Here is an 18,203-nt window from a genome sequence, read left to right on the forward strand (position 1 = left end):
TTACAGTTGGCACTATGCCTTCAGGCAGGTAGCGTTCTCCTGGAATCCGCCAAACCCAGATTCGTCCGGTGGACTGCCAGACGGTGAAGCGTGATTCATCACTCTCGAGAACGAGTTTCCACTGCTCCAATGGCGCTGAGCTTTACATCACTCCAGCCGACGCTTGGCATTGCGCATGGTGATCTTAGGCTTGTGTGCAGCTGCTCGGCCATGGAAACCCATTTCATGAAGCTTGTGGCGGAACAGTACTTGTGCTGCTTGTTGCTTCAAGAGGCAGTTTGGAACTCTGTAGTGAGTGTTGCAACAGAGGACAGGCAATTTTGAATCACTATGTTTTCCAGCACTTGGCAGTCCCATTCTGTGGGCTTGTGTGGCCTACCACTTCATGGATGAGACAATTTTGCTCCTAGATGTTTCCACTTCACAATAAAAGCACTTACAGTTCACCAGGGCAGCTCTAGCAGTGCAGACATTTTACGAACTGACTTGTTGGAAAGGTGGCATCCTAAGACCGTGCCACATTGAAAGTCACGGAGCCAATCTACTGACAATGTTTGTCTATGGAGATTGCATGGCGGTGTGCTCGATTTTATACACCTGTCAGCAACGGGTGTGGCTGAAATAGCCATTTGAAGGGGTGTCCACAAACTTTTGTACATATATTGTATGTTGTACATTTTTTATTCTAGATAACATTTTCATTGGAAAAATGCACCAAAAATGCATTTTATGTGTCTAGTATTTCACAGATAGAAAGATAACAAATATTTATCCACAATCTGCTCTGGACAAGTCCGGTCATGGAGTGTCTTAACAAAATTAAACCAAAATATTTAGACTGACATGCATGATATGCAAATATGTGGCCATTTAATTAGATATTAAGTCATTTGCATATTTAAACCAAATATTTCAGAATAATTGTAATACGAAAAAATATTATAATTGTGTCTGCATTCAACTGGTAAAAGTGAATTGCTATATTGATTAAGGGGAAAAAATTACCCTGTGAGGGTGTGGTGCCTGGCCTTAAATTACACAAACATTTATTGCAAATAAATCTTCACATTGATTATATAAACACGTACAAAGGAATTTAAAAATGTGGACTTTCATTGGTACTCGTAGCTGTAATATGTTGATTTTTGTATAACTAAATGATGTAGATAAAAATATGAAGGTATTGATCCTGAGCCATCTAGGCTGAGGGTATCAGCAGGCTCCCTCGCTAAGAGTGTGTGTGTGTGTGTGTGTGCGTGCATCTACTAGTTGCGGCTAGAGAGAACTATTGATGGGTGGTTGTACCAGCTTCTCCATAATGACAGCAATGATGTGGCACAACTCCTTGGCCTGTAGGGCAGAGAACACACACACACACACACACACACACACACACACACTATTGAGTAGCGTTCAGGTTGCATCTCTAACGTGCGCTGCCCTTAGTGCCCAAGTCCCTTCCACTGTCTAACCTCACGGCTTACACAACTAACCCATACACCAGTGGTCACCAACCTGTTGTCCTGGAAAGCTCCAACTAAATTCTGCACTCCATGTATCTCTACACGGGACTGGGGGTTGGTGACCACCGCACTGTCATAGCCTACTGTGTACTGAGTTGTACTTCACCTGCTTGAGGTGGACGGTGATGGTTTTTGGGCGTCCTGGGTTGCCGTACTTGATCTCCACTCCTGGCACCTTCTTGTCTTGCTTGGATTTGACCAAGCTCAGTGACTGCACTTCCACCAACGGGATCACAAACGCCCGCTCCTGAATAACACAGGAAAATTATTAGAAAGCATTAGTAGATGCGAACTAGAAATGATCAAAACATTAATAATTGCAGACATCTTTCAAAGCCACAGATCCATAAAATCAATCAGTTCACTCATAATTCCCGAAACACTATGCCTACATTATGTACGTTTGGGGTGTCCCTCCATACACAACAGTGTTTCTGGGGTGTAAATTCATTACCTGTGTTTTGGGATGGCAGAACAACACTTCCTCTTGGTTGACAGCCACCAGGCAGGGCGAGGGGCAGCTGCGATGGCTGACCTTCTGAGCCAGGAAGATATTAGAGCCGAACAGAGGTAGGGAGCTCAGGCACTCTGGGGATAGAGGCAGCAAATCAATCAATATAATTATACTCATACAGCATTATACTGTAGATATAGTGAATCTAAATATATTTGCAAATACATTTATCACAAAGTGCTTTACACAACCAAGGCCAAAATAAAAGTGTTAAACATGTGTGTGTGTGTGCTGTGTGTGTGTGTGTGTTGGTGCCTCACCGAGTAAGCGTGCTTTGGCGTCGTGGGGGCTGAGGGACAGCATGGTGGTTCTCTCTCTGAGGGAAATAGAGTGGATCTGCTCCAGGTTGGTGCTGCCCCCTTCCTGTCGGGGGAGGTACTCCTTCAGTTCAGGCCTGACAGGGACAGAAGAGAGAGAACTATCATTAACTCTATCACTCTTAACACAGGACAGAGAGAACAATCACTTATGTCCGGTTTGAAAACAACCGTATGGCTCACAGTGAGGGCTGCTGATGAGTGTAGGGGCTAAGGCAGTGTTACTCATTGCGAGGCTCGCGGTGATTTTCCGATTTTCCCTGGATGGGGAAAATTGTTCCCTGGATGGCAGATAGATGGCAGTAAAGTGCAGCTGTTGAACAGAAAGGCCGAAATAGAACACAACTGCTCAGCTACAGCAACTGACACGTATCAGTTTGCTACTAGCTAATTTTGCAGTCTGTTCAACATGGATCGATTTATTGTAAAAAAAATAAATCTATTGACAATGAAAATGAGGGAGAAGAGCTGGAGAACAATGTGACCGCTATGAACGAATAACCACCGGAGAACAAGGAAAATCAGGAAGATGGCGGTGGGGAAATGCAGCTAGCTAATGTAGCTAATGTAGCTAACGTAGCTAACGTAGCTAACGTAGCTAACATAGCTAATGTGGCTAACGTAGATAATGTAGCTAACGTAGCTAATGTAGCTAACGCAGATAATGTAGCTAATGTAGCTAACGTAGATAATGTAGCTAACGTAGCTAACGCAGATAATGTAGCTAACGCAGATAATGTAGCTAACGCAGATAATGTAGCTAATGTAGCTAACGCAGATAATGTAGCTAACGTAGCTAATGTGGCTAACGTAGCTAATGTAGCTAACGTCGCTAATGTGGCTCCGGTGGCTAAGAGAAGGATACGAGTCAAGAAGAACACCAAAAGTTCCAAGAGAAGTGGACAGAAGTCTTTTTTTTGTACTGCATGATGGGACTAGCTCACTTCGTCTTATTTTCCAGAAATTGTTTTCAACAAGAAAATTTAGAGCGACATTTCCAGTCACACATTGCCCACTTTGACACAACATATCCGCCACAAAGCAACCTCAGAAACAACAAAATAGCGCAACCCAAAGGACAGCTCAAAGGACAGCAACAAATGATGGACAGATCTAGCACTGTAGCAGAGAAGACGACAGAGGCAACATGAGATTGCTTGGATACCCGCCAGAAACAAGAAGACCTTCACAGACGCGGAGATTGTCAAATAAATGTTTTTTGGCTTTAAGCTAAAATATTGTATGCTGAAATTGAAAGCCTTTGTTACATTTTTTGCTGAAAATAATATTGACTGGTCAAATCGGGCATCTGTGTGCACTGACGGCGCCCCAAACATGCGAGGGAAGGAGAAGGGACTCACAGGCCTGATGAGAAAGAGAGAGGATATTCCCCAATGTGTTACGTTTCATTGTGTTATTCATCAGGAAGCACTTGTGGTTAAACTCAAAGACCGTGACTGAATTTGATCCAGGAAGTCGTGCGCGTGATGCACATGATAATTGCGAGGGCACTGAATCACCGTCGGTTCTGGACTTGCTGGAGGAATACCAGACAGAATACAGCATCTCTCTCTCCTTCCTCAAATCCGTGAATTTGTTGCAAGCCAGGGGGAGAGAGGAGCCAGAGCTGGATGATCCACAGTGGATATTAAAGCTGTTTTAACTTGCATCACCTGCCACCTGAACACGGTGAATCTCCAGCTCCAAGGGAAAGATAAAACTCTGGGCAAAATGCTGCATGTGGTCACAGCATTTCAAAATAAAATCACCACACTGTTCATACCTGACAGATTGTTCATTTCCCAAAACTCAGAGCAGTCACCACATCCAACCCAGACATAATGCAACATGTTAACTTTGATGCATTTGTGCATGTGTTGAAAGAGTTGGAGTTTGAGTCAAGATTCAAGGATCTCATCAAGTACAAGGAGTTTTTCAACTAAATCGAGAACCCCTTTCATGTGCCAGTGTCATCTCTGACCCCAGTCATCACAGCCCTCTGTCCTGACCGTGCTGGAATAGAGAGTGAGATTAGTGTCATCTCTGACCCCAGTCATCACATCCCTCTGTCCTGACCGTGCTGGAATAGAGAGTGAGATAGTGTCATCTCTGACCCCAGTCATTACAGCCCTCTGTCCTGACCGTGCTGGAATAGAGAGATAGTGGAGCTGCAGGGAAAATGACACATTGCAAGGTGAACTAAGATCAGGTGTTATCCATTTCTGGAGCCTTGTGTCAGACACAGAGTATCCACTTCTGAAGCAGTGTGTGCAAAAGGTGACATTCATTTTTTTTGTCAGGACTTATTCATGTGAAGCAACATTTTCAACAATGAGTATTGTGAAACAAAAACAGAGAAACAGGATGACCAATGCACACCTGGATTGCCTCACAAGGATAGCAACAACAGACTATACATTTATGAATTAATTCAGTCAAGGAGCAGCAGGGACATTTTCTCTCATCCAACTACTGAGGTAACCCTTAATATGGGTCTTATACATGTGATGTGCTGTACATCAAATCAATTACAGGTGCTCTATTGCTCTCAATTTGCTCTCAAATTGGATAATTCGATAATATTGGAAGAAAAAGTATAACAACTTAAAGATCTGCGCGGCTCTCTGAATGATTGTCTCAACCCAAAGTGGCCCCCATACAAAAAATAGTGAGTAGCACTGAGCTAACGGCTAAAGGTTAAGGCTAGTACTCACACAGAGGGCTCTTGAGTAAGTCCCTGTGCCAGATGCTGCAGGACAGCCAGCTCTGCCATCTGCTGGACAACATTGGCACCACCGCTTGGCAGCAGCAGTTTGCCATCCAGGTAATCACCCAGGACCTGCAGGTAACAGACAGGGACAGAAGGAGTTCATTGAACTACAGGGACAGAAGGGTTGTCACCAGGGCCTGACATAACTGGAGGTGTTTTCTATGATAATAACAGAACTCGGGGTCGTTACTATGGTACCTGTTGGAAGTGGAACTCCAGGTACAGGTCATTGTCGAAGTGAAGGGGGTGTGTCCACATGACGCGGTGGAAGGACAGGACAATGGAGCCGTCATCCAAAAGGAAGTCAAACAGGTACTCATCAGGGTGGATTGGCCGCGTCATCCCCTCTGACGGAGGAGGGGAAGAAGAGAGGCAGGAAGGAGGTTGTGATAAGGCAGGATGAAGAGAGAAGAAGAGAGATCTTTCTGCTGCGCCACAAAATCTCTACACAGTCATTACCTATAATACATCTCTACACAGTCATTACCTATAATACATCTCTACACAGTCATTACCTATAATACATCTCTACACAGTCATTACCTATAATACATCTCTACACAGTCATTACCTATAATACATCTCTACACATTCATTACCTATAATACATCTCTACACATTCATTACCTATAATACATCTCTACACAGTCATTATCTATAATACATCTCTACACAGTCATTACCTATAATACATCTCTACACAGTCATTACCTATAAAACATCTCTACACAGTCATTATCTATAATACATCTCTACACAGTCATTACCTATAATACATCTCTACACAGTCATTACCTATAATACATCTCTACACAGTCATTACCTATAAAACATCCCTACACAGTCATTACCTATAAAACTTCCCTACATAGTCATTACCTATAAAACATCCCTACACAGTCATTACCTATAAAACATCCCTACATAGTCATTACCTATAAAACATCTCTACACATTCATTACCTATAATACATCTCTGCACTTAGCAAAATAATACCATCTGACTGCTGTTAATCTGACTAATGTTGGAGGATTTATTCTGTTTTAATGTTACTACTGAATCACTATGATAAATATAATCGCTTTTATTGTTTTATTTTTATTTTTAACAAAGCTGATATTTACTTTGCAGTCCAAAGTGTAGGAATACAGGTGAAATCAGTTATTGACAGAGTTATGGAGGCGTAACAGGAAGATCAGAATGCTGTGAACCAAGAGGTTGTGAGTTCAAATCCCAGGTGAGGACATGTTGAATAATGATTACTGTATAAATAAACACACAATGTAATTCGTGACATCCTAATGACTCATTTCTGTTTGGGGGGGGGCATCATGTGACAATTAGAATGTGAAAGGTTATGTGATCACACTGGAAATTTCACATGTGAAATCATGTGGGGGTTTTTAACTGTAAGGGAAGCCTTTTGCGGTCACAAAATGAATGTCTAACAATATTTTGTCAGTTGCAGGTGAACAGTTTGGGGGAGTCATTTGGGTTATATTGTCACGCCCTGACCTTAGAGAGCCTTTTATTCTCTAATTTGGTTAGGTCGAGGTGTGACTAGGTTGGGTACTCTAGTTTTTGTATTTCTATATTGGTCTGGTATGGTTCCCAATCAGAGGCAGCTGTCTATCGTTGTCTCTGATTGGGGATCATATTTAGGCAGCCTTTCCCACTGGGTTTTTGTGGGATCTTGTTTTTGTGTTGATGCCTGTGAGCTCAACAGAACGTCACGTTTCGTTACTCTTTATTGTTGTTGTGAGTTTCATTGAATAAACACGTGGAACTCTACGTACGCTGCGCCTTGGTCCGTTAATTCATTAGACGATCGTGACATACAGTATATAATCTATAGCATGTTAGCTATATGATGTCTGTTTGTCCTCCTACCCTGGTCCTGGCTGGCATGGATAGAGAACTCGTTGACTTCTGACAGGTCCTGGATGCCCATCTCTGTACACAGCTCTTCCACCACCTCCTGAGCCACCTGGGTACACAGAGTCGATCTTTATTTTTCTTCGTGATGATAATGAAAGGGAGGCAGGGGAAAGGAGAGAAGGAGTCTTGACTTACGCTAAAGCTGCGTATCTTACAGGGGAAGTCTACTCCACCCGGCAGCTTGATGGGGAACCGGCGAGAGCTTCTGCCAGCCTACAGAGAACAACACACACCAAGCGATGATGGAACTGATCGTCACAAAATAAAATATCCACACTCATGTCTCACCAGTATGGCTTCCATCTCTACTTGAGAGGGGACGTGTCTGCGACCTCCGTGGATCAGAGACCGGAACAGGTTCTCCTTACAGTATTGAGACAGCTCTGAGATGGAGAGGAAACACACACACACACACACACACACACACACACACACACACATCTGCATTGGATACAGAAGAGCGCTGGGGTAGCAGACAGCTGCAGACTTTTAAAGGGATATCTTTGGGGGCATCGCCAGTGTGTGAGGGGGGAGCAGGGCTGTGTGTGTGTACCTTGGTAAGGGTGTGAGGGGTCTTGGCTGATGTTTTGTAAGAGTTGTGTGACGTAGGGATTGAGAGTGCCAGAACAGGGGAAGAACCCTGTTACCAGGTTCAATAAACGCCAACCTCGGGTACAGCTCTGCCTGTATACCACACACACAAAACACACACACACATACGTAAGGAATTGACCCTCTGTATACTATTCACAGGTAAAGGTTTATACACAGACTGCCAGCCTCTCACCTGTGAGTGTTGTTAGTCGTCTGTTTGATGACCTGGCAGTAGATCTCATCTCTCAGGAACTCCTTCTCCTTTCCCAGCTGAACACACAAACACGATAGACAGATATTACTCCCATGTTTTCATTCAAGCAGTTGTATCCTCATTAGGAGTGTACGGTGAGCGATAGTGTGTGTGTGAGATATATGTATGTCTCACCATCAAGACATGGCTGACACAGTCTTCCTCAGACTTGTGATTCCCCAGAGGCTGGTCTCCCATGAACTGCATCACACCTTCAGAGAGAGTATTATCAACGAGGAAAATTGATACGCAATGTAGTGCAGGTGTGTGTGTGTGTGTGGACTCACTCATGAAGGCCTGGACAGCCAGGTTATTAAGATCAGGATCAGAGTACAGGATGAGAGATTCCCGAACGGGAACCTCTGTGTACTGAACCATCTCTGAGAAGTTTCGACCTCCATCAAGAAGACCTCTACCCTCCATGCTGTGATAGAGAGACAAAGGGAGGAGGATTAAGAGGAAGAGAAAGAGGAGGAAGGAAGAGGAGGAGAAAGAGGAGGAGAAAGAGGTGAAAGAGGAGGAGAAAGAGAAAGAGGAGGTGAAAGAGGAGGAGAAAGAGGAGGAGAAAGAGGAGGAGAAAGAGGAGGAGAAAGAGAAAGAGGAGGCGAAAGAGGAGGAAAGAGGAGGAGAAGAGGAGGAGAAAGAGGAGGAGAAAGAGAAAGAGGAGGAGAAAGAGGAGGAGAAAGAGGAGGAGAAAGAGAAAGAGGAGGAGAAAGAGAAAGAGGTGAAAGAGGAGGTGAAAGAGAAAGAGGAGGAGAAAGAGAAAGAGGAGAGAAAGAGGAGGAGAAAGAGGTGAAAGAGGAGGAGAAGAGGAGGAGAAAGAGGAGGAGAAAGAGGAGGAGAAAGAGGAGGAGAAAGAGGTGGTGAAAGAGGAGGTGAAAGAGGAGGAGAAAGAGGAGGAGAAAGGAGGTGAAAGAGGAGGAGAAAGAGGAGGAGAAAGAGGAGGAGAAAGAGGAGAAAGAGGAGGAGAAAGAGAAAGAGGAGAAAGAGGAGGAGAAAGAGGAGGTGAAAGAGGAGGAGAAGGAGGTGAAAGAGGAGGAGAAAGAGGAGGAGAAGGAGGTGAAAGAGGAGGAGAAAGAGAAAGAGGAGGAGGAGGTGAAAGAGGAGGTGAAAGAGGAAAGAGAAAGAGGAGAAAGAGGAGGAAAAGAGGAGGAGAAAGAGGAGGAGAAAGAGGAGGAGAAAGAGGAGGAGAAAGAGGAGGAGAAAGAGGAAAGAGAAAGAGGAGGAGAAAGAGGAGGAGAAAGAGGAGGAGAAAAGAGGAGGAGAAAGAGGAGGTGAAAGAGGAGGTGAAAAGAGGAGGAGAAAGAGGAGGAGAAAGAGGAGGTGAAAGAGGAGGGAGGAGGAGAAAGAGGAGAAAGAGGAGGAGAAAGAGGAGGAGAAAAGAGAGGAGGAGAAAGAGGAGAAAGAGGAGAAAGAAAGAGAAAGAGAAGAAAGAGAAAGAGGAGAAAGAGAAAAGAGAAAGAGGAGAAAGAGGAGGAGAAAGAAAAGAGGAGGAGAAAGAGGAGGAGAAAGAGGTGAAAGAGGAGGTGAAAGAGGAGGTGAAAGAGGAGGAGAAAGAGGAGGTGAAAGAGGAAGAGAAAGAGGAGGAGAAAGAGAAAGAGGAGGTGAAAGAGGAGGAGAAAGAGAAAGAGGAGGTGAAAGAGGAGGAGAAAGGTGAAAGAGGAGGAGAAAGAGGTGAAAGAAAAGAGGAGGAGAAAGAGGAGGAGAAAGAGGAGGAGAAAGAGGAGGAGAAAGAGGAGGAGAAAGAGGAGAAAGAGGAGGTGAAAGAGGAGAAAGAGGAGGTGAAAGAGGAGGAGAAAGAGGAGAAAGAGGAGGAGAAAGAGAAAGAGGAGGAGAAAGAGGAGGAGAAAAGAGGAGAAAGAGGAGGAGAAAGAGAAAGAGGTGAAAGAGGAGGAGAAAGAGGTGAAAGAGGAGGTGAAAGAGAGAAAGAGGAGGAGAAAGAGGAAAAGAGGTGAAAGAGGAGGAGAAAGGTGAAAGAGGAGGAGAAAGAGGTGAAAGAGAAAGAGGAGAAAGAGGAGGAGAAAGATTGGAGAAAGAGGAGGAGAAGAGGAGGAGAAAGAGGAGGAGAAAGAAGAAAGAGGAGGTGAAAGAGGAGAAAGAGGAGGTGAAAGAGGAGGAGAAAGAGGAGAAAGAGGAGGAGAAAGAGAAAGAGGAGGAGAAAGAGGAGAAAGAGGAAGAGGGAGAAAGAGGAGGAAAGAGAAAGAGGAGGAGAAAGAGGAGAAAGAGAAAGGGAGAAAGAGGAGGAGAAAGAGGAGGTGAAAGAGGAGGAGAAAGAGGTGAAAGAGGAGGTGAAAGAGGAGGTGAAAGAGGAGGTGAAAGAGGAGGAGAAAGAGGAGGTGAAAGAGGAGGAGAAAGAGGAGGAGAAAGAGAAAGAGGAGGTGAAAGAAGGAGAAAGGTGAAAGAGGAGAGGAGGAGGAAAAAGGTTCAAGAGGAAAGGAGGAGAAAGAAAGAGGAGGAGAGCATCTCTGAGAAAGAGGAGAGAGAAAACTCTGAGAAAGAGAGAGTCTGAGGAGGAGAAAGAGGAGGAGGAGGAGAACCGGAGAAAGAGGAGGTGGAGAGGAGAAAGAGGAGGCTGAAAGAGCTGGAGAAAGAGGAGGAGAAAGAGGGAGGAGGTGGAGAAAGAGGTGAAAGAGGAGAAAGAGAAAGAGGAGGTGAAAGAGGAGGTGAAAGAGGAGGTCAAAGGTGGTAAAGAGGAGGGGAAAGAGGAGGTGAAAGAGGAGGTGAAAGAGGAGGTGAAAGAGAGGAAAGAGGAGGTGAAAGAGGAGGTGAAAGAGGAAGAGGAGGAGAAGGAGGAGAAGAGGAAGATAAAGAGGTGAAAGAGGAGGAGAAAGAGGAGGAGAAAGAGGAGGAGAAGGGGAGAAGTTTGATAAAGAGGTCACCCTTGGAGGAGAAAGAGGAAGAGGAGGTGAAAGAGGAGGAGAAAGAGGAGGAGAAAGAGGAGGAGAAAGAGGAGGAGAAAGAGGAGGAGAAAGAGGAGGAGAAAGAGGAGGTGACAGACAAAAAGAGGAGGAGAAAGAAGAGAAAGAGGAAGATAAAGGAGAATGAGGAGGTGAAAGAGGAGGAGAAAGAGGAAGATAAAGAGGACAAAGAGGAGGTGAAAGAGGAGGAGAAAGAGGAGGGAGAAAGAGGAGGAGAAAGAGGAGCTGAGAAGAAGAGGAAGAGAAAGAGGACACAAAGAGGAGGAGAAAGAGGAGGAGAAAGAGAGAGGAGAAAGAGGAGGAGAAAGAAGAGGAAGAGAAAAAAAGAGAAAGAGGAGCTAAAGAGCTGCCCGAGTCAGAAAGTGAAAGAGAAAGAGTTAGAAAGAAGTGGAGAGGTCTAGGTGAAAGAGACAGGTCAAAGAGGACAGAAAGTAGTAGGAGAAAGAGGAGGAGAAAGAGGAGGAGAAAGAGGAGGAGAAAGAGGAGGAGAAAGAGGAGGAGAAAGAGGTTGCAGAGGAGGTGAAAGAGGAGGTTCCAAACTGTCTCTGGAAAAGATAAAGAGGAGGACAAAGAGGAAGATGTTCGTCAAAGAGGAGGAGAAAGAGAAAGATAAAGGGTTTCCAAGAGGAGGAGAAAGAGGTGAAAGAGGAGGAGAAAGAGGTGAAAGAGGAGGAGAAAGAGGTGAAAGAGGAGGAGAAAGAGAAAGAGGAGGAGAAAGAGGAGGAGAAAGAGGAGGAGAAGAGGAGGAGAAAGAGGAGGAGAAAGAGTTCTCTGGAGTGATGAAAGAGGAGGAGAAAGAGGAGTTCAAAGAGAGGAGAAAGAGGGTTTGGAGGAGGAGAAAGAGGAGGAGAGAAAGAGGAAGTGAAACTGTAAGAGAAAGAGGGAGGAGAAAGAATGGTTTGGGAAAGAGCCCCTGAAAGAGGAGGAGAAAGAGGAGGTTAAAGAGGTGAAAGAGGAAAATGAAAGAGGAGGAGAAAGAGGTCTGAGGAGGTCCTAGAGGAGGAGAAAGAGGAGGAGGAAGTTTCAGAAAGAGGTGAAAGAGGAGAAGGAGGAGAAAGAGGAGAAAGAGGAGGAGAAAGAGAAAGAGGAGAAAGAGGAGGTGAAAGGTGAAAGAGGAGGAGAAAGAGGTGAAAGAGGTGAAAGAGGAGGAGAAGGAGGTGAAAGAGGAGGGGAAAGAGGAGGAGAAAGAGAAAGAGTAGAAAGAGGAGGAGAAAGAGGAGGTGAAAGAGAAAGAGGAGGTGAAAGAGAAAGAGGAGGTGAAAGAGAAAGGAGGAGAAAGAGGTGAAAGAGGAGGAGAAAGATGTGAAAGAGAAAGAGGAGGTGAAAGAGGAGGTGAAAGAGGCTGAGGAGAAAGAGGTGAAAGAGGAGGAGAAAGAGGTGAAAGAGGAAGATAAAGAGGAGAAAGAGGAGGAGAAAGAGAAAGAGGAGTAGAAAGAGGTGAAAGAGGAGATTTTTAAAAAGAGGAGGAGAAAGAGGAGAAAGAGGAGGAGAACATCCTTTTGAGGAGGAGAAAGAGGAGGAGGAAGAGGAGGAGAAGGAGAAAGAGGAGGAGAAGGAGGTGAAAGAGGAGGGAAAGAGGAGGAGAAAGAGAAAGAGAGAAAGAGGAGGAGAAAGAGGAGGTGAAAGAGAAAGAGGAGGTGAAAGAGAAAGAGGAGGTGAAAAGAGAAAGAGGTGAAAGAGGTGAAAGAGGAGGAGAAAGATGTGAAAGAGAAAGAGGAGGTGAAAGAGGAGGTGAAAGAGGAGGAGAAAGAGGTGAAAGAGGAGGAGAAAGAGGTGAAAGAGGAAGATAAAGAGGAGAGAGGAGGAAAGAGAAAGAGGAGTAGAAAGAGGTGAAAGAGGAGGAGAAAGAGAAAGAGGAGGAGAGAAAGAGGAGTAGAAAGAGGAGGAGAAAGAGGAGGAGAAAGAGGAGGAGAAAGAGGAGGAGGAGGAGAAAGAGAAAGAGGAGGAGAAAGAGAAAGAGGAAGAGAAAGAGGAAGGAGGGGTGATGATTAAAGAGAGAAAAAAAGAGGTGATTGTGTAGTTATGGCAGACAGTTGTAACACTAAACATAGGATTACACACTGTACATTGTACAACCCTATTACCAGTGTTGTAATTGGGCTCCCGAGTGGCGCAGCGGTCTAAGGCACTGCATCTCAGTGCTAGAGACCCTGGTTCGATTTCAGGCAGTATCACAACCGGCCGTGATTGTGTGTCCCATAGGGCGGGTCACAACTGGCCCAGTGTTGTCTGGGTTTGGCTGGGGTAGGCCGTCATTGTAAATAAGAATAGGTTATTAACTGACTTACCTAGTTAAATAAAGGTTCAATTAAAATGACCCCTCTTACCTCGTGTCAGCATCTCTGAAGTATTTCATGGCAAACTCTGTCATCAGGAACGTCTGTACGTCATTCATCTCACTACCCTGAGCCGACCCCAGGACGGAGCCATCTCGGCTGGGCTGTGCTGAGCCGTTGTGGGAGGTGGGTCTGGGGGTTGGAGCTCTCATGCTCTTCCTCCTCTCGTCGCGGCGGCCAAGGTGGTCATGGTGGTAGTCAGGAGGGGCAGACGGCTGAGTGATGTCCGTGGGGAAGAGACCCGAGCGCCCCCCAATGGAACCGAAACACCAACCTGAGAGAGAGGGAGAGAGCAGGGTTAGGACTGTCACAGAGAGAGAGAGAGAGAGACAGAGGTCAAAGGTCACTGTGATGACCTCACCTGGTTCGAGGCCATCTATGGGCAGCAGTTTGATGATGTCACCCTTGCGGAAGTTGAGCAGGCTCTTGTCGACCGTCTCAAAGCTCTTCAGGGCGATCACATGATCCGAGCCCTGAGAAGGTTTGGTAGGAGGTTACACACAACAAAGATTCTACACAGTAAGATGTACCAGGAAATGTACACTATATATTCACAAGTATGTGGACACCCCTTCAAATTTGTGGATTCGGCTATTTCAGCCACACCCGTTGCTGACAGGTGTATAAAATCGAACACACAGCCATGCAATCTCCATAGACAAACATTGGCAGTAGAACTAAAGAGCTCAGTGACTTTCAATGTCCCACCATCATAACATGCCACTTTTCAAACAAGTCAGTTTGTCAAATCTCTGCCCTGCTAGAGCTGCCCCGGTCAACTGTAAGGGCTGTTATTGTGAAGTGGAGAGGTCTAGGAGCAACAACAGCTCAGCCACATAGTAGTAGGCCACACAAGCTCACAGAGTAGGACCGCAGAGGGCTGAAACAATAAATATTGTCTGTCCTCGGTTGCAACACTCACTACCAAGTTCCAAACTGTCTCTGGAAGCAACGAGCAGCACAAGAACTGTTCGTCACAAGCTTCATGAAATGGGTTTCCATGGCCGAGCAGCTGCACACAAGCCTAAGATCACCATTCACAATGCCAAGCATTAGCTAGAGTGGTATAAAGCTCGCTGCCATTGGACTCTGGAGCAGTGGAAACACGTTCTCTGGAGTGATGGATTGCTTTACACCAGGCAGTTCAACGGACAAGTCTGGGTTTGGAGGATGCCAGGAGATTGCATAGTGCCAACTGTAAAGTTTGGTGGAGGAGGAATAATGGTTTGGGCTAGGCCCCTTAGTTCCAGTGAAGGGAAATCTTAACACTACAGCATAAAATGACATTAGAAACGATTCTGTGCTTCCTACATTGTAGTAACAGTTTCCTGTTTCAGAATGACAATGCCTCCGTGCACAAAGCGAGGTCCATACAGAAATGGTTTGTCGAGATCGGTGTGAAAGAACTTGACTGGCCTGCACAGAGCCCTGACCTCAACCCCATCGAACACTTTTGATTTACATTGGAACACCGACTACGAGCCAGGCCAATTCGCCCAACATCAGTGCCCGACCTCACTAATGTTCTTGTGGCTGAATGGAAGCAAGTCCCTGCAGCAAAGGGGGGACCAACTCCATATTAATGTCCATGATTTTTTAAATGAGATGTTCGACGAGCAGGTGTCCACATCCTTTTGGCCATGTAACGTGTATATAAACAACTATTTGAATGATATGAGATGTGGAAGAGGAGGGTGGTTACCTCGACGAGTTCTTGGTGGAACAGCCTGACCACGGCAGTGATCTGAGCAGCTCTGTTGCTCTGCAGCTGCAGCTGTTCTTCTTTCAGACTGAATTCCACCATGTCTGCAGACCGCAGCTTCACCGACAGCAGCTCCGCGTAGCTACACAGAGAAAACCACAGCACTTACTGTACACATACAGGGAGAACATACACCGACATCACATACTAGATGTATACTCTCACTTAATCATTCATAGTTCATACGTCTTTTCCATTTGGTTGTGATTGAAGGATGGGAGTACCTGTAGCTGCGTAGCAGGATCAGGTGTTTGGGGTTGATGCCTGATGCTCTGGCCACCTTCAGCAGACGAAGCCCACGATGAGACACACCCAATACCTGGGTGTCCCCGCTGGTATCACCCTACAACACACACACACACACACACACACACACACACACACAGAGAGGTTTATACACACTCCAGTCTCTCACACACAGGAGAGAGAGAGAGAGAGAGGGGGGGACTAACTCACTTTGACAGGAAACAGTCTTGTGAAGTAGTTTTCCCAGTTGTCTCTGGCAGCCATCACTATCCTCTTCTTCATGCTGTCATCCTGGACCAAGCTGACACTTGTACCCACATTGAAACTGGCTGGAATAGAGGGAGAATAGAGAGAAAATGACAGAGAATGAGGGAGAAGAGAGAGAAGGAGGGAGAATAGAAAGAGAAGGAGGGAGAGGAGAGAGAGAATAGAGAGAGAATAGAGAGAGAATAGAGAGAGAAGGAGGGAGAGGAGAGAGAGAATAGAGAGAGAAGAAAGGAGGGAGAATAGAGAGAGAATAGAGAGAGAAGAAAGGAGGGAGAATAGAGAGAGAATAGAGAGAGAATAGAGAAGGAGGAGAATAGAGAGAGAATAGAGAGAGATAGAGAGAAAGGAGGGAGAATAGAGAGAGATAGAGAGAGAAGAGAATAGAAAGGAGAGAGAATAGAGAGAGAAGGAGAGAGAATAGAGAGAAATAGAGAGAGAAGGAGAGAGAGAATAGAGAGAGAATAGAGAGAGAAGAGAGAGAGAGAGATAGAGAGAATAGAGAGAAGGAGAATAGAAATAGAGAGAGAATAGAGAGAGAGAAGGAGGAGGAGAATAGAGAGAATAGAGAGAGAAGAAAAGAGAGAATAGAGAGAGAGAATAGAGGAGAATAGAGAGGAGGAGAATAGAGAGAGAATAGAGAGAGAATAGAGAGAGAAGAGAGAGAGAAAGGAGGAGAATAGAGAGAGAAGGAGAGAATAGAGAGAGAATAGAGAGAGAGGAGAATAGAGAGAATAGAGAGAGAATAGAGAGAGAATAGAGAGGAGAGAGAATAGAGAGAATGAGAGAGAATAGAGAGAGAGGGAGAATAGAGAGAGAGGAGAATGAGGAGAGAGAGAATAGAGAAGAGGAGAGAGAATAGAGGAGAGGAGAGAGAATAGAGAGAGAGGTGAATAGAGAGAGATTTTGGAATAGAGAGAGAAGGAGGAGAATAGAGAGACAAGAATAGAGAGAGAATAGAGAGAGAGAATAGAGAGAGTAGAGAGAGAAGAAAGGAGAGAGAATAGAGAGAGAATAGAGAGAGAGAATAGAGAGAGAGAATAGAGAGAGAGAGAATAGAGAGAGAAGGAGGGAGAGGAGAGAGAGAATAGAGAGAGAATAGAGAGAGAAGAAAGGAGGGAGAATAGAGAGAGAAGAAAGGAGGGAGAATAGAGAGAGAATAGAGAGAGAAGGAGGGAGAGTAGAGAGAGAATAGAGAGAGAAGAAAGGAGGGAGAATAGAGAGAGAAGAGAGAATAGAGAGAGAAGGAGGGAGAGTAGAGAGAGAATAGAGAGAGAATAGAGAGAGAAGTATATAAACAACTATTTGAATGATATGAGATGTGGAAGAGAGAGAGAATAGAGAGAGAAGAGAGAGCAGGTGAATAGAGAGAGAATAGAGAGAGAATAGGAGAGAAGGAGAGAGGAGCAGACGAGAATAGATATAGAAGAACTATAGAAGAGAATGAGAGTGGAGAATAGAGAGAGAAAGGAGGTGTCCAATAGAGAGAGAATCCACATAGAATTTGAAGAGAACGTGAATAGAGAGAGAAGAATTTGAATAGAGAATAGAATAGAGATGAGAGAGAGAGGAGGGAGAATAGAGAGAGAATAGAGAGAGAGGTGTCCACATCCTTTTGAATAGAGGGAGAGAAGAGAGAATAGAGAGAGAATAGAGAGAGAAGAATAGGAGGGAGAATGAATGAATAGAGAGAATAGAGAGAGAAGAGGAGGGAGAGAGAATAGAGAGAGAAGAGAGAGAGAAGAGAGAGAAGAGAGTAGAGAGAGATCCTTTTAGAGAGAGAATAGAGAGAGAAGGAGGAGATAAAGAGAACTATTTGAGAATAGAGATGAGAAGAGAGAGAATAGAGAGAACAGAGAGAATAGAGAGAGAATAGAGAGAGAGATAGAGAGAGAAATAGAGTAGAGAATAGAGAGAGAATAGAGAGAGAACAAATAGAGAGAGAATAGAGAGAGAATAGAGAGAGAATAGAGATAGAGAGAGAACAGAGAGAGAAGGAGGAGAGAGAATGAGAGACCTAGAGAGAGAAGAGAGAGAGAATAGAGAGAAGAGAGAATAGAGAATAGAGAGAGAGATATAGAGAGAGAGAATAGAGAGGTGAATAGAGAGAGAGAATGAGAAGAGGGAGAGAGAATAGAGAGACCTCGAGAGAGCATCCTTTAGAGAGAGAATAGGCCCAGAATAGCAGACGAGAGAGAATAAACAGAATATTTGAGCTGATAGAGAGAATAGAGAGAGAATAGGAGAGAGAGGAACCACAGAACTTAGAGAGAAAGAGAGAACTAGACTAGAGAATGATATAGAGATGGAGAGAACAGAGGAATAGGGAGAGAATAGAGAGAGACCTCGACGAGAGAGAATAGAGAGAGGTGGAACATAGAGAGAGAATAGAGAGAGAGAATGACACACGGCAGTGAGAGAGAGAATAGAGAGAGAATAGAGAGAGAATAGAGAGAGAGAATCTAGAGCAGCTCTGTTGAGAGAATAGAGAGAGAGTAGAGAGAGAGGAGAGAGAAGAAAGGAGAGGAAGAGAGAGAGAGAATAGAGAGAGAATAGAGAGAGCAGCTGAGAGCTGTTCTTCTTTCAGAGAGAATAGAGAGAGAATAGAGAGAGAGAATAGAGAGAGAATTAGACCTGAGAGAGAATCTGAGAGAGAATAGAGAGAGAGAACAGAGAGAGAGAATAGAGAGAGAGAAATAGAGAGAGAGAAAAGGAAGAGAAAGGAGAGAATAGAGAGAGAGAAGAAAGAGAGAGAATAGAGAGAGAA

At 44.9% G+C, this 18,203-nt stretch overlaps 1 protein-coding gene across 1 annotated transcript in view; it reads right to left on the reverse strand.

Moving 5' to 3' along the window:
• Positions 1–570: 570 nt before the first annotated feature.
• myo15b (myosin XVB) overlaps positions 571–18,203 on the reverse strand; it is a 47,992-nt gene continuing 30,359 nt past the window's right edge. The window contains 18 exon segments of the mRNA XM_042305556.1: positions 571–1,350; positions 1,630–1,770; positions 1,978–2,111; positions 2,298–2,431; positions 5,069–5,193; positions 5,323–5,471; positions 7,016–7,112; positions 7,199–7,276; positions 7,352–7,446; positions 7,617–7,747; positions 7,851–7,927; positions 8,046–8,122; positions 8,198–8,334; positions 13,156–13,438; positions 13,526–13,637; positions 14,867–15,008; positions 15,151–15,269; positions 15,383–15,501. Of these exon segments, the coding sequence (XP_042161490.1) occupies positions 1,276–1,350; positions 1,630–1,770; positions 1,978–2,111; positions 2,298–2,431; positions 5,069–5,193; positions 5,323–5,471; positions 7,016–7,112; positions 7,199–7,276; positions 7,352–7,446; positions 7,617–7,747; positions 7,851–7,927; positions 8,046–8,122; positions 8,198–8,334; positions 13,156–13,438; positions 13,526–13,637; positions 14,867–15,008; positions 15,151–15,269; positions 15,383–15,501 (2,225 nt within the window). The 3' untranslated portion in view covers positions 571–1,275.

Source organism: Oncorhynchus tshawytscha, linkage group LG24, assembly GCF_018296145.1.
Source record: "Oncorhynchus tshawytscha isolate Ot180627B linkage group LG24, Otsh_v2.0, whole genome shotgun sequence".
NCBI lineage: Eukaryota > Metazoa > Chordata > Actinopteri > Salmoniformes > Salmonidae > Oncorhynchus > Oncorhynchus tshawytscha.